This window comes from Hippopotamus amphibius, chromosome 2, assembly GCF_030028045.1.
Source record: "Hippopotamus amphibius kiboko isolate mHipAmp2 chromosome 2, mHipAmp2.hap2, whole genome shotgun sequence".
Lineage (NCBI taxonomy): Eukaryota > Metazoa > Chordata > Mammalia > Artiodactyla > Hippopotamidae > Hippopotamus > Hippopotamus amphibius.
Genome location: NC_080187.1, coordinates 83,291,758 through 83,304,734, shown reverse-complemented (window position 1 = coordinate 83,304,734; position 12,977 = coordinate 83,291,758). Strand labels below are relative to the sequence as shown.

Sequence of the window (12,977 nt, the reverse complement as noted above, 5' to 3'; positions counted from 1 at the left end):
CCTGCTGAATTCAAGTGGTGGTTCTGTTTACACAAAGCCAGTTATTAGAGGTACAGAAGAAATAAGTTTCAGAAGACTGAGTAATAATTTACCACTTAGAGGAGGGGAAGCTTAAATCAGGATTCTCAAACTCTTTCTGACTTGTGATATCCACTTTGATGTTATATTGTGGCCCCAAAAGTCCGATGTCTAGACTATACTGATCAGAGGTACAAGTATGGTCCACAGTGATAACATAGGGCTCATTTGCTTGGATGTGTAACTCTAATGCAACACAGCAGGAACAACAGATACCATACACAAGGAGAAGTGAGCACTAGGCTGGCTGAAACGTGTAATGTGTGCTTGGTGCTCCACACCATGAGGAAAGTAGCTGCCCGCTGCTCTGTACTACTTGTGGGCATAGGTAGGAAAAGCCATAAAACAAGCATCTCTGATAAGACAATCTGGAGCTATGTCAACATTTTGCATAACCTATCCCAATAAAAGCAACCAAATCCCAATAGCCTGAACTCCTCTCTGTTTTTCAATAACAGTCAGTACAAAACAGCTGGTTACATTATTGGAACCAGGAAAGAACTCAAACGAAGAAAAACATTTTATAAAATAGAAGAATATTTCCTCAACACAAAGAAAGCTTTCATTATTCAGAAACTCGTATTAATGGAGTATTTCGGGTAAAAGGCATGGATGACATGAAGTCTACAACGAACCTTGTTTCTAAACATTAGAAATCTTACAAATGCTTATCAAAAAAAATAGACACCTGGAATAATCTGACATTAACCTTCCTCAACACCACCCTGAGAGGAATGGGGAAGAAGGAGAGCATAAAACCTACCTGCAAAAATTAAAGGCATCATGCAGACTAAATTTATATCCAGAAACATTAAGAGGAAAGTAAATCTCTCTACTGTCTAGGCCAGTTATTGTAATAATATTTTAGGGAATTGTTAATGTATATCTTGTCTTTAAAAATCAATATATGCACATAGCATTTGGCCTGGTATTGATGGGTAAATAACTATTTCTGCTGGAAAGGAACAAAGAAAAAAATTCATGTTTGGCAAAATTAAATATATGAAAATTTCTTTGGCTCTGAGAATATCAATCTTCTAACACGGGTAGTAACTCTAATTAATTCAACTAATCATCTTTATAATCACTTATGAACATTATTTTAAATAAATGGACCTCAGAATTAAGTTCAAGACAAGCCATACTTTTCTTTCAGAAAAAATGATGGTGCATTGATTTCATCCAAAAAGTTAATTGTTAACTACTACATACCAACTAAATCACACACAGATGCTAGCCGTATCTTTTTAGCAATTCCATGATAAACGCCTTCTTCAGGCTTCAACCGCTACAAACTTACACTTAAAAGCATTAGGTCACGCAATATGACTTCTTAAAACTAGGTTCTGCACCCTTCAAGGAGCTGCAGTCTTACCATGGAGGGGGTGGGGTGCAAAATATCAAGGAACACCTACCATTTACTCTCAATTTTTCCTAATGATTTAATCTCAAATGAAAACCTTAAAATAATCCATAAAATGAATTCGATTTTGCCTGAAAGTAGCTAGAGAACCTCTTCCTTTTAAACAGTATCTACCATGGTTACCACCACTTAATTAAGCACTAGATCAAGTCTACAAAAGCAGTTATGGCTGAACCTTTGTCTGCTAATATAAGTGAATAATTACTCAGTGTTTTAGAAGTAAACATTTACCACCGTTTATTACTAGTTATCTTTGCACCAGCACACGAGTGACTCATGGTGTCTATATGCAAGATCACTTCCCATTTCTAGGCTTCTGATTACAAGCAAAACGAGAGGGTAAAAAAAAAGATGAAGACTCTCAAGTGTCCTTTCCAGCTCTAAAAGACAAAAGCACATTGAAGGCAGGGACCTCCTCTCTCTGTCATTTACATCTCCCCCGGTCCTTGCACTGTATCTTGCACATATAAAGCCTGTTGGTTAAGCACATTACCATGCCCACAAATTATATTCTTCAACAAAACCCCAAAACCAGACAGGAAAACAAAATAAAACAGATCAATTGGACAAAATTAAAAACTTATGTATGACAAAAAGATACCATACATTAGAGTACAAGAAACAGAAACAAAAATGGGACAAGATGTTTTCCACACAAAGGATTAACATCCTACAGATAAGAAAAAGACAAACATTTTTTTTTTTAAGACAAAGGATATAAAAAGAAGTCAATAAAGAGGAAATCTAAATGGTCAGTAAACATATAGAAAATGCTTAACCCCATTAGGAAGCAAAAGCAAATGAAAACAAAAAGACACCATATATCAACTAACATCAAAAATTAAGAAATCTTAAAATATCCAACATCAGCAAAGAAGCAGAGAAAATAATACTTATTCCCTGACAGAGTATAAACTGTCACAACTACTTTGTGGAGCAATCTGACAATGTCTAATGCAAACGGAAACACACACACACACAACTGATTTTCTAGGCCTATATCCAAAATCTTGTCCATTTGCACAAGGTAACAAGTACAAAGAAATTCACTGCACAAATCAGAAAATGACCTATACAGTCCTTAACAGAAGAACAGAAAAGTAAGCATAAAACATACTTCTACGATAAAATACTAAGCAGAAAAAATGAAAGGGAATGAATTGGCTCTCTAAAGATGAAATGGGAAAAGGTTCAAAAACATATTGAATAGAAGGAAAAGCAAGATGCGAAATGATTTACTCAAGGAAATGTTCTGGGGTTAAATAGTAATTGTTGCACAATCATATGAATATATTAAAAAAACACTTAATCTTATACTTTAAAGGGGTGAATTTTATGGTAGATGAATTATATCTCCATTGAAAAAAATGATTCACCCAGTATGATACTCTTCATGAAGATTTTAAGACACAATATACTCCTACCTGTAGCAATATAAATGTGCAAATGTACATAAATAGATGGGAAAAAGGCTGAAGGTTGGAAGAAAAGATTGGGACGCATTTAAAAACTTGTCACATCTATAATACTTGATTCCCTAAAATCAAACAAGGAATCAAATATGATAAAATGTAAACATCTGTTCATTCTTGGTGGTAGGGATTTGAATGTTTGTTCTATCATTCTTCCCTTTATATTTTCCTATACCTCCCCTTTTTTTAGAGAAATATGGAAAGGGCACAAAACAAGCATCTCACAAACAGCAAATGGTAAACATATACACACATAAAGATATGTGGTATTACTAATCAAATAAATGCAAATAAAAATGACGTATCATTTCACACAGCAGATTGGCAAAGATAAAAAATAAAATAAAATCTTTTAATCCCCAGTTTTGGCAACCATGTGGGGAAATGGGCAGTCTCCCAACTCCTAGGGAAGTATACACTGGTACAATCTCTCTGAAGGGAAGTTTGGTAATGAATATCAAAATGTAAAATCTATATACATAAGAAAATTATTGGAAAAACCATAAAAATGAATGTCAAGGATGTTCATCATAGCATTATTCATAACCAATTAAAACTGAGAATATAAATATTCAAATAAGTCAATCTATATTTATTGTGATACCATCAAATTCAGCTTTAAAAAGATATCTTATCACATACCATGAGGGTAGGAATGCTCATCTGTGTTTTATCCCCAACTCCTAGAAGAATTCTAGGCACGTAATAGGAGCTCCAAAGAAACACTTGTTGAATGAATTAATGTTAACTTAAAGTTAATTTATATTTGTGTGTATACATAAATATAAAAGACACCTACCAGAATATTAATTATGATTATCTATGAAGAATTTTCAAGTTTGATTTTTCTATGGTTTGATTTTTCTACAGTGAACACATACGTGTATATTAGAAAATACAATTTTCATCTGCATGTAAAAAAATTGATACGCATTCTTCATAAAAGCTGAACTGTACAACTGTGCAATGTAATTTCTCAATTTCTATGCTCTATAACATAACAAAAACTTGTCAATTACCTGTAATATCATCAGTGGGAAATTAGTTATGCAAAAACTCTTTTCAGACAAATCACCATCCCCAAAGTGAATACGGCACTACAAACAAAAATAAGGAGAACCACAAAATACAAGAGAATAGAAGATTAAAGCATTAAAATATATGTTATGAAGAAAAGAATGAAGTAAAGAGACGCTGGTCACACACACAAAATAAAATGTTTTAAAAGAATATTAATGTGTATCACTGAGACAAGAGAATTTCTCCTTCTACATGTTAGCTGCATCGTTGAGGAATAAAAACATAAAATGAAAAAGAAAACATAAAAACCAAGGGAAAAAAACCTACAGAATTCTACATTATTTCCACTAGGACAGGGTTAAACGTTGTTCTAGAGATCAAAAATATCCTGAAATCTGCCCAATAAAGATTAAAGTCCAGTAAGTTCAGTAATATATCAAGTCCTTGCTTAATTACATAATTGCTATAATTGTGTTTAACATTTCCCCCCATGCCCAAGTATCTAAAATTTCCAAGTTCTCTTTTGAAAACTTAAGTCACTGAGATAAAAAAACAAAAAAAGTTCCACATCTTAGAACTGTAAAAGCTGTGTTAAGTAGTGGGGATCATCTGTAATAGATGACCAGGAAAAGAGCTAAAGGGCTAAGGTTGGTCCATGGAAGACCATTAGAAGGAAACTTCAAAGAACCACAAGAAGGAACAAAAAGTCTTTAAAGAAAAAGTATGAAACCGACTGATCCCTCTGCCCTATCTACCTCCCAGAGGTACTTCTACAGAGGGTTACCTAAAATAATAGATGTAAAAGGCTTCTGCAGCATAAAATGGACAGTAATGAACATAGCCAGTAAAACCAGGTTTGGATTTTCCTTTTCGGAAAAAAATTTGTTAGATAATTGTTACACTGGAATTTAACCATGCAAATATCTTGGAAGACTTATCTTTTCTCTTTCCATTAAATGAATATTTTTATTAGCAACAATAATAATGGTTACAAAGAAAATCAGCTTCCACATAACAGGGCAGTTTATCTGTGCCAGGTTGTATGTTGAATATTTTATTCCAGAGGTTCTCTGAGTATAAGTCTGGGGACCCCAGGATGCCCAACACCTTTTCCAGGAACTGGCAAATTAAAACTATTTTCATAACTCTAATACTTTATTTGCCATTTTCACGCTCACTCTCTCATGAGTGTACCACAGAGTTTTCCAGAGGCTGCATGATGTGTAATAACACAACAGACTGAATACAAAGGACATAAGCAGACCGCGTTGTCTTCTATTAAGCAAGATGTTAGAGAGATTTGCACACACACACACAAATAAAATGATGCCACTCTTCTCGCTCTTCTTTTTGCTTTAGAAAATAATCTTTCACTAAAATAGTATTTATGTGCTAATCTGATGGGCTGACGGTTGTTATCTTTAAATACACTAATAAGTAATTTGTTTAAACTATATCTCTGGTTAATTCTGAATAGAGTCAATATTAATAGGTACAATTTACATAGAAATTCCTAACCTTAACTACCACTGGGTGACAATATCTACCCAAGAGAGCTCAAGATCACTTTTAGAGAGCTACATAGTAATCCCTGTCTGAAAGGCAGCAGTGTACATTGGGCCTTTACTCTTGTCTTCTCATCTTAAAAAGTAATGATTACTCATTGGAATGCTTTAAATGTAAAGAATTACCATTTATAAAAAAAAAAAATCAAACACTACCAAAAAAATCTCTCATTACCACCAATATCATAGCACCCACTTAAGAAAACTATTAGTAAGAGTTTGGTGTCCTTTCATCCAGAATTTATTTATTAATACACACATATACTTTTTATCTGTATAAACACACTTTTTAAATGGGATCACACTGATTTAGCTACCCGCCTTATTTCACCTACCATCTCTTGATCTTCCTGCATCTACAAACACATATACCCTCTTTCTTAATACATTACCACGATCTAACTGTACCCAACTGATGTCCCTTCTCTGGCTTGCTTCCAAATGTTTCCTATCAAAACACAGTCATAAAAAATATGCTGCAACTTTGTGGATTTGTGAAGCCTATCTACTGGAAAGTTCCTAGAAGTAAAATTGCTGGGTCAATGTGTATAAACATTTAAAATCTTAATAGATTTTGCCAAATGCCCTCCAAAATGTCCGTGCCCAATTTACATTCTCACTAACAGCACATGAGATTTCCTCCAGCAATTCAGCTTTTTAAGTGCCTTGGTGAATTATACTTTACGTTGCTTCAAAATGTCAAGTTGTAAAACTGTTCTCACTGGTCATCTTAATTCCATACAGAACTCTATACAAATCTCATAACACTCGCTGAATGTATCAGTACAGTCACCCATCTTTGTTTTTTCCATAAACCTTTTAAATACCTCGAGAGAAAATACACCAGGTGCACACAATATTTTCAACTAGTAACCCCTCAAATTTTAGATATCCTGATTAAAAGTTATTCAAATTATTTTGGAAGACTAACACAAATCAGAACTACACAGTAAAGCTGGGCTCAAACACTTAAAGAAAATTTATAAGTGCAGATTTATTATGCTTTATCTGCTCACTCAAAGGACTAAAGCTACAAATAAAAAGCTATCAAATCATACCAGTGGCCAAATTAGCTTACAGAAAATAATAAGCAACAGATTCCATATCATAAATGTCAACGGAACAGATTGCAATAGTAAGGATGGCAGTAATTGGAAAGTCCACTCAAATTCACATCACACTGAAAATGAAAACAATATTTTAAATGAAATGTTTTGAATGTGACTATTCATTTCTGTCATATCAGACTATTATAAATCTTTGATACTAATAAATAAGATATAGTCTTTTTTTGCAAGTAGATAGTTTTAAAATGCATCATAATTTGACCTGCCTATTCTGTTAGGGCTAATGGATAGTCCAGGCTTCACTATTTTATCAAAATCTCCTTTCTACGACTTTGTGCTAATAGTTTTAAATTGAAACTGTCTTTAGGACAGTCTTTAGGGCAGAGTAAAACCTTATTAATTAAAGTCCAATTAGCTCAATTCTGAAATGGTATACGTAATTCTCATTGGGCAACAAGTTGAATTTACTGTAATTTCCTCCTCTACAAGTTCTCATAATATTACTGTGAAATGAAGGAAATCAACCTAAAAATCAATTCACTTTTCTAAACCAAAGATTCATGAAACTAAGAACTCATCCATCTTTGTGGCTTGAGCAGTTCATCCTCAGATTTAAGTCCACTTCTGTTTATCAACTACCATATATATTGAAAGCAATTTAAATTGTCATTATTAATAGCCATTTACAGTCTACAGTATGTGCATTTCTTGTAACTGGGGTTTTTCACAAAGCCATTTTCGCAGTTTCTCTCATTTGCAATCCTCTTATTTACAAATCTATAATATCAAAAATATAACACCTTAAAAAGTACAGAAGTAGACTTAGAAATGCCTAACATTCTCATTCTATCTTCACTCTTATCACTTCGAAAGACCTTATAAGCCAAAAAATAAGTCCCAGGATTAAATGGCATGTTTGGTGTTACCTGAATTTACAACTAACTATTCCCAATGAACAGAGAAACCTTCTCTTGCAATCTGAATCATGTGTAATTACAGTATGACAAGGTCTCTCCTGGGCTATGTAAGCTGGCATGTTTCCCAGGACTTGTCACATTATGGGAAGCACACATACAAATAAAAATCCAAAAATAAACACTTTGAAACAATGGCTTATACACTACATAAAGAAACTCCACAGTTGAGAATACAAATCGAAGAGCCCAACCAACAAGCAGACATCTCTCAGTAGAGGAGTCTGAGAAGACATCAGTGTTATCAAGCCGCTTACCACACCTAGCAACAAAACTCCCAGGTGTGGGCTGTGCAAACAGCACTCTCATGTCCCCTCAGGCTGGACAGAAAATCATTAAGTAGGGGAAATAAAAGGAAACATCACCACACACACCCACTGAAGCAGAGAAACATGGAGAAGTTGATCATCTTTAATTTCATAAAGCCAATTTGCTGACTGCTAAGGTGCTTAAACAAAGTTATCTTAAGAGCTACATCTTCATCCAACTGGTTTAGTTTTCCTAATATAATAAATATTGTTTTTTTCTGTTGTTGTTGTTAAGGGTATTTCACCTTGAAGTGAACAACAGCCAAGGAGTCATAACAGTGTGTACCAAGGAGCTTAGAAGGTGGCTTCTTTTGTTTAAACTCCTCTGCTGTGGCTCTATGGACACATGGAAAAGGGAAAGCAAGATTCCAAGAAGCATCAGACCGAACCTCACATAATGACAGAAACTTGCCAATACTCATCTTCATCACAGTTTGGAGGAAAAATTAACTATAATATCTCTGGTTATATTCTAATATAAAATGCTAACAAAATCTAAATGTTATTTCCAAAAGACCATACATATCCCTACCCCTCTCTTAGAAGCTGGATTCATTTATTAACCATCCAGCAAAGCCCATCAAATTCAACTGTTTGAGTTTTCAAGAGCAGCTATAAAAAAACCACTATAGGCAAAATATACAATCCTAAGTCCATTATATGAGCTCTGGAAACAAAAAATAAGCATCAACACAAACCTCAGCCACCTCTAAGGCACACAGCATTTCTCCTTTCTTTATTCAAGCTCCTGAATGTTCAATAATTTCCACGTAGCTCTAAGCAGAATGGATTTATTATGATGTTAAGCTAAGAAACTGCAGGAGTTCTAGATGCCAATAAAGATTACGGATCAAATGGAAGATAACTACTAACCATTGTGTCGACTTAGATAAATAAACCTGCTCACAAACAAAGCACCTTATTGTATTTGTACTGTTACCTCCACTAATCCAACTAAAACAACCAGACAGTAGCTTTCCAGAGGCTGAAGGGAATAGAAATCGGGATTTCTCAAACCCTCTTTAAATTTCTTGTAAAATAACACTCTGTTCCTTTTTTTTCAAAACTGTCCTTTATGGAAAATGTTTTGGACCGCAAAAGCTGAGGAGAATTACGCAAACCAGACACCAAGGCTAAAAATCAAGGTGAGGATGGAATGAAGCAGAAGGCAAGACAACACCGTTGCTCTGAAACTTAGCTTCGACCTTTGCAGGGACCCTCTTTCCTGCAGATCACATGGGGCAGACACTTCTGAACGCCGCTCAAAATCAAATGAGCAATGAAGCGCCATCGGGGGCTAGGGACCAGTAAGCCATCTCCCCAACTGAACATAAAATCCTGACGGTGGGAGGTCGGGGTGGCTAACCCACAAAAAGAAAAGTCTATGACAACTGGCACCTAACGCCTCATTCACAGGGAGGAAGGCAGAGAAGACCCTAAAGACAGGCGACTTCTCAAGACGGAACAATAACTATATCCCATGCATCCGTGCTAACAACACAGGTAAATCTCAATTTCTCTAGGTTTAAAAAAAAAAAAGCGCAAGCTGTTTATTCCCTCCAGCCCCACTCCCCACGCCTCCAAACCCAACAACTAATTGCACCGTCCCCGCAGAACCCGCGGCTAACCCCAGAGGGCCGGTGAGGGCTGGCTTGGGATGAATAAACACTCAACACCTGACAGTCCTTTCTCTGCGGTGACTTTCACGGAGCCGAAGTGGCGCGCGCGCGGGCGGGAGCGGGGACCTGGCCAGCGCGGCGCCGCGCACCCCGGTCCCGAGCTACGCCGGCGAGCGCGACGCGGGGGGCGGGGAGAGGGGCTGGGGGACCGCCCGGGCCAAGCGATTGTTTCCTCCTCCGGCAAAGACATTTTTTTATCAAGCTCCTTTTGTATTCGAGCCCTACCTCTTTTTGGCCTAGGAAAGCTTTCGTGCAAGTGGAAGACGACTTTCTCCACAAAGTGCTGTATGTTACTGTGCTCCGGGCCGCGCACAAACACCATCCAGTCGTGGGTGAAGCCCTCCACGGTGGGTTTTTTCCTCACCTGGGCGCGGTGCCCCAGCTCCAGCTTCACCTGCACGGCACACTGCGGGCAGGGGGGAGGAGAGACAGCCGTGAACAACAGGAAGGCGACCGTTCGACACTGAACATTGCGCCTGACATTTTTTTTCCTCCTTGAAACGCACATAAAAGGAAACGGCGGTGCCCTCTGCATCCACGTTTCACGCGCGTGGGCGCGCACACCCCACACCCCCAAATACACCCTACCCGGCCAGCCCGGCCCCCGGCGGTCCCGGGCCCGCGTCCACACCCGCCGGGATTGTAACGGAATGTTACCCCCGATGGGGAAGGGGGTCCGGTGGTCGGCGGGGGTGGGGGGTGGAAGAGGGGCGAGCACACTCAGCCACTACAAGCACGACAACGAATGCATCGGAAATAAATTAGAGACAATTAGGAGGCGATGCCGGAGCGGTATCCCAGAGTGGGAGGGGAGGTAGCTGGGACCCCTGAGGGGGGTTTTGGCGAGCCCCCACCCCGAAAGTGCCGCGGCGACAGGCACACGCCGAGGAAGTCTTTGTGTACGTGTGTGTGTGCGTGCGTGTGGAGCGCTGTGCCAGGCGGAATGGAAACTACGGGCAGCCTCTGCCGATGGGCACAAACTCCCGTGCTCTTACCACGGGGTTCGTGCACTACAAAAATGAGACGTCGTCACACACATACACACACGCCCGCAGGAAAACACGCCGAAGCGTCCATAACTTAAGGCACCGCGCACCCCCCCCCCCAGCGAAAAGCCCCACGCGATCGGCGAGGCCAGCCTAAGAAGAGCCCCCGCAACACACTTCCAAGAGCCAAAGTGGCCCCAAAGTACCTCCCACCTCCCCCAAAAAAACGAAATTCAGAAAGGCAGGGCGGCGGGCGGACAGCCGCCGAGCCCCGACTGCGCACAGCCCAGCGCGGGGGCAAAGTTGCGTGCGGCCCCGCCGCTGTCAGCCCGCACACTCCGGCTCACACTCGCGCGCCGCGGAGAACGCACCATCGTAGCGGCCGGCGAGGCTGCTCGCCGCGTCCCCGGACTGTGCCCGCGGCTCCCGGCGGCGGCGGTGGCTGAAATATGGCTGAGTTATTATTCGCCTCCTTCCACCGTGTGTGAGTGTGTGTGTGTGAGTGCGCGCGTGTGAGCGAGAGTGCGCTTCTTGCGATTGCAAAGAGAGGCGAGGAGGGAGGGAGGCGCGGGGGGTGGAGGGGCGAGTGTGTGTGAGTGTGTGAGTGTGTATGTGTGTGTGTGCGCGCGCGGGGGGGGGGGGAGGGAGGGGAGCGGAGGCTGAGCGAGAGGCAGCAGCTCCCTGCAAGCCGTACCAACCTTTCTCTAATTGGAACCGCGGAGCGCTGGCGCTGTCTGGGCTGCGGCGGCGGCGGCGGCGCAGGGCGAGGGAGGAAAGGCGGGGGGGGGGTCTTTTATTATTATTTTTGCATGTACTTACCGAGCTAGCCATGCCTGGGGGCCCGGAGGTTTGCTGGGGTGTTGTGTGGTACCCCCCTCCCCCGCCCCCCTCAGCTGTAATTCATGAAGAGGCTGCTATGAATGAGAGCGCGCCCAGGAGCGGAGGGTAGATGGCGGACATTCTCTGCCTTTTTCCCCCCGCGTTCGCTTGCTCGCTCGCTCGCTCGCTTATTAAACTCAGCCCCAAAAGCAAAAGCGGCAGCAGCAGCAGCAGCAGCAGCAGCTCCAGGGCCAGAGGATGAGATTCCGGAGCATGCGCCGTGGCGCCTGACACCGGGGCTCCAAGGCTCACGGGGCGGAGGGAGGGCGCGCGGGCGGGGCGGAGCGCGCGGGGAGGCCGAGGGAGCGAGCCAGGGGGAGCTCGAAAGAGCCAATCACCGGCCAGCTCCCGAAACCCCGGCGGCCAGCACCGCCACACTGGAACGCCGCGCTTAAAGTAACAGGTTCCTGCTGGGGGGTTGGGGGGAGGTAGGGAGAGGGGCGGGGAAGGGGCGCTGGGGTGGGGAGAGCGGCCAGCTGGGGAGCCATCCCAGCCCCTGTGTAAACTCCTCTCGCCCTACAATAAAAAACAGATTAAAACTGCTGGAATGTAGCCACTGCCTAGAGCCCCCAGCCGCCGGAGAAGGGGTGTTAAATCAAGTCTTTGGCGTTAGTTAGCACGTTCGGGGGAGGGAGGGGGCTTTCTTTTACTTTCCACCGCGTCTTTTTATGGTTTTGTGCTGAAAAGGCAAGAACTCACACCCAAACAAACTTATTTAAAGACGGAGCGAGAGAAATGCCACCCTTACAATCCAGCATCTAAAAGCAATCGCTGAGACAGTTATACCCCGCAACAATTCCCTGGCCCCCTTCCCCATCCACTCACCCCCGCCCTTCTGCCACCGCCACCGAAAACTGTAAAATGAAATGAGCGAGAGAGAGACTAGAAGGCTATTTCCTTCCCGGGGAACGCCTCCCGCGTCGGTAATCCCCGGCTGGGAGGCACCACAAAGCGGTGCCCAGGTGAAGGCGAGATACCTGGGAGCGCTGGGTGTAGACCCTGGGGGACCAGGCTGGTAGTTGTTTTCTTGGGGAGGTTCCCCCTCCAGACAGCCTGCTGGGTTGCATCAGAACGCGGAAAATTGTCCTCTAAGGACGCGCGGGGCGACTGGGAGTCTTAAAATTGCAGATAAAGTTAATACTGACTGTAATGTGCATAAATTGGATTATAATCTTTAGGCGTATTGGTGACAGCAACGTAATCCATCTCTGGGTATTAATCCTGTTAGGCTCCCGGGTAATAACCAGTCGCAGGAGTGTTCCCAGAGTCGCGCTCCTGCAAAGCTTTCCACACGGGTTGTTCTTGGTCTCGGTGGCCGGGGATAGAACAGCGCAGCCACGCGTGGGGCGGGGCAGGAGTACTGACTAGCTTCCTTTAGCAACACAGACAACCTTTACAAAGGAAACGGATAAGATCTAGACAATTGATTTGAAAGTGAAAGATGGGTGTAACTTCGGTTCGTTAAAGAAGGATAGTTGCATCTTCCTAGTGCTCATTCCTTGTTTGCTCTATCTTCTTTCTTTTCT

The 12,977-nt window shown here is 41.8% G+C and overlaps 1 protein-coding gene across 2 annotated transcripts in view; it reads right to left on the bottom strand.

The window, feature by feature from the left end:
* The window catches only part of MLLT3 (MLLT3 super elongation complex subunit), a 254,166-nt gene extending 242,515 nt beyond the window's left edge, over positions 1-11,651 (bottom strand). Inside the window, exons 1-3 of one of the 2 annotated variants that reach the window (XM_057723975.1) lie at positions 11,392-11,643; positions 10,944-11,014; positions 9,812-9,992 (exon numbers count right to left, since the gene is read on the bottom strand). In XM_057723975.1, the coding sequence (XP_057579958.1) occupies positions 9,812-9,992; positions 10,944-10,946 (184 nt within the window). In that variant the 5' untranslated portion in view covers positions 10,947-11,014; positions 11,392-11,643. Of the gene's footprint in view, positions 1-9,811; positions 9,993-10,943; positions 11,015-11,391 lie in introns of both variants that reach the window. The other variant, XM_057723974.1, reaches the window with a different exon arrangement.
* Between the last annotated feature and the right edge of the window lie 1,326 nt (positions 11,652-12,977).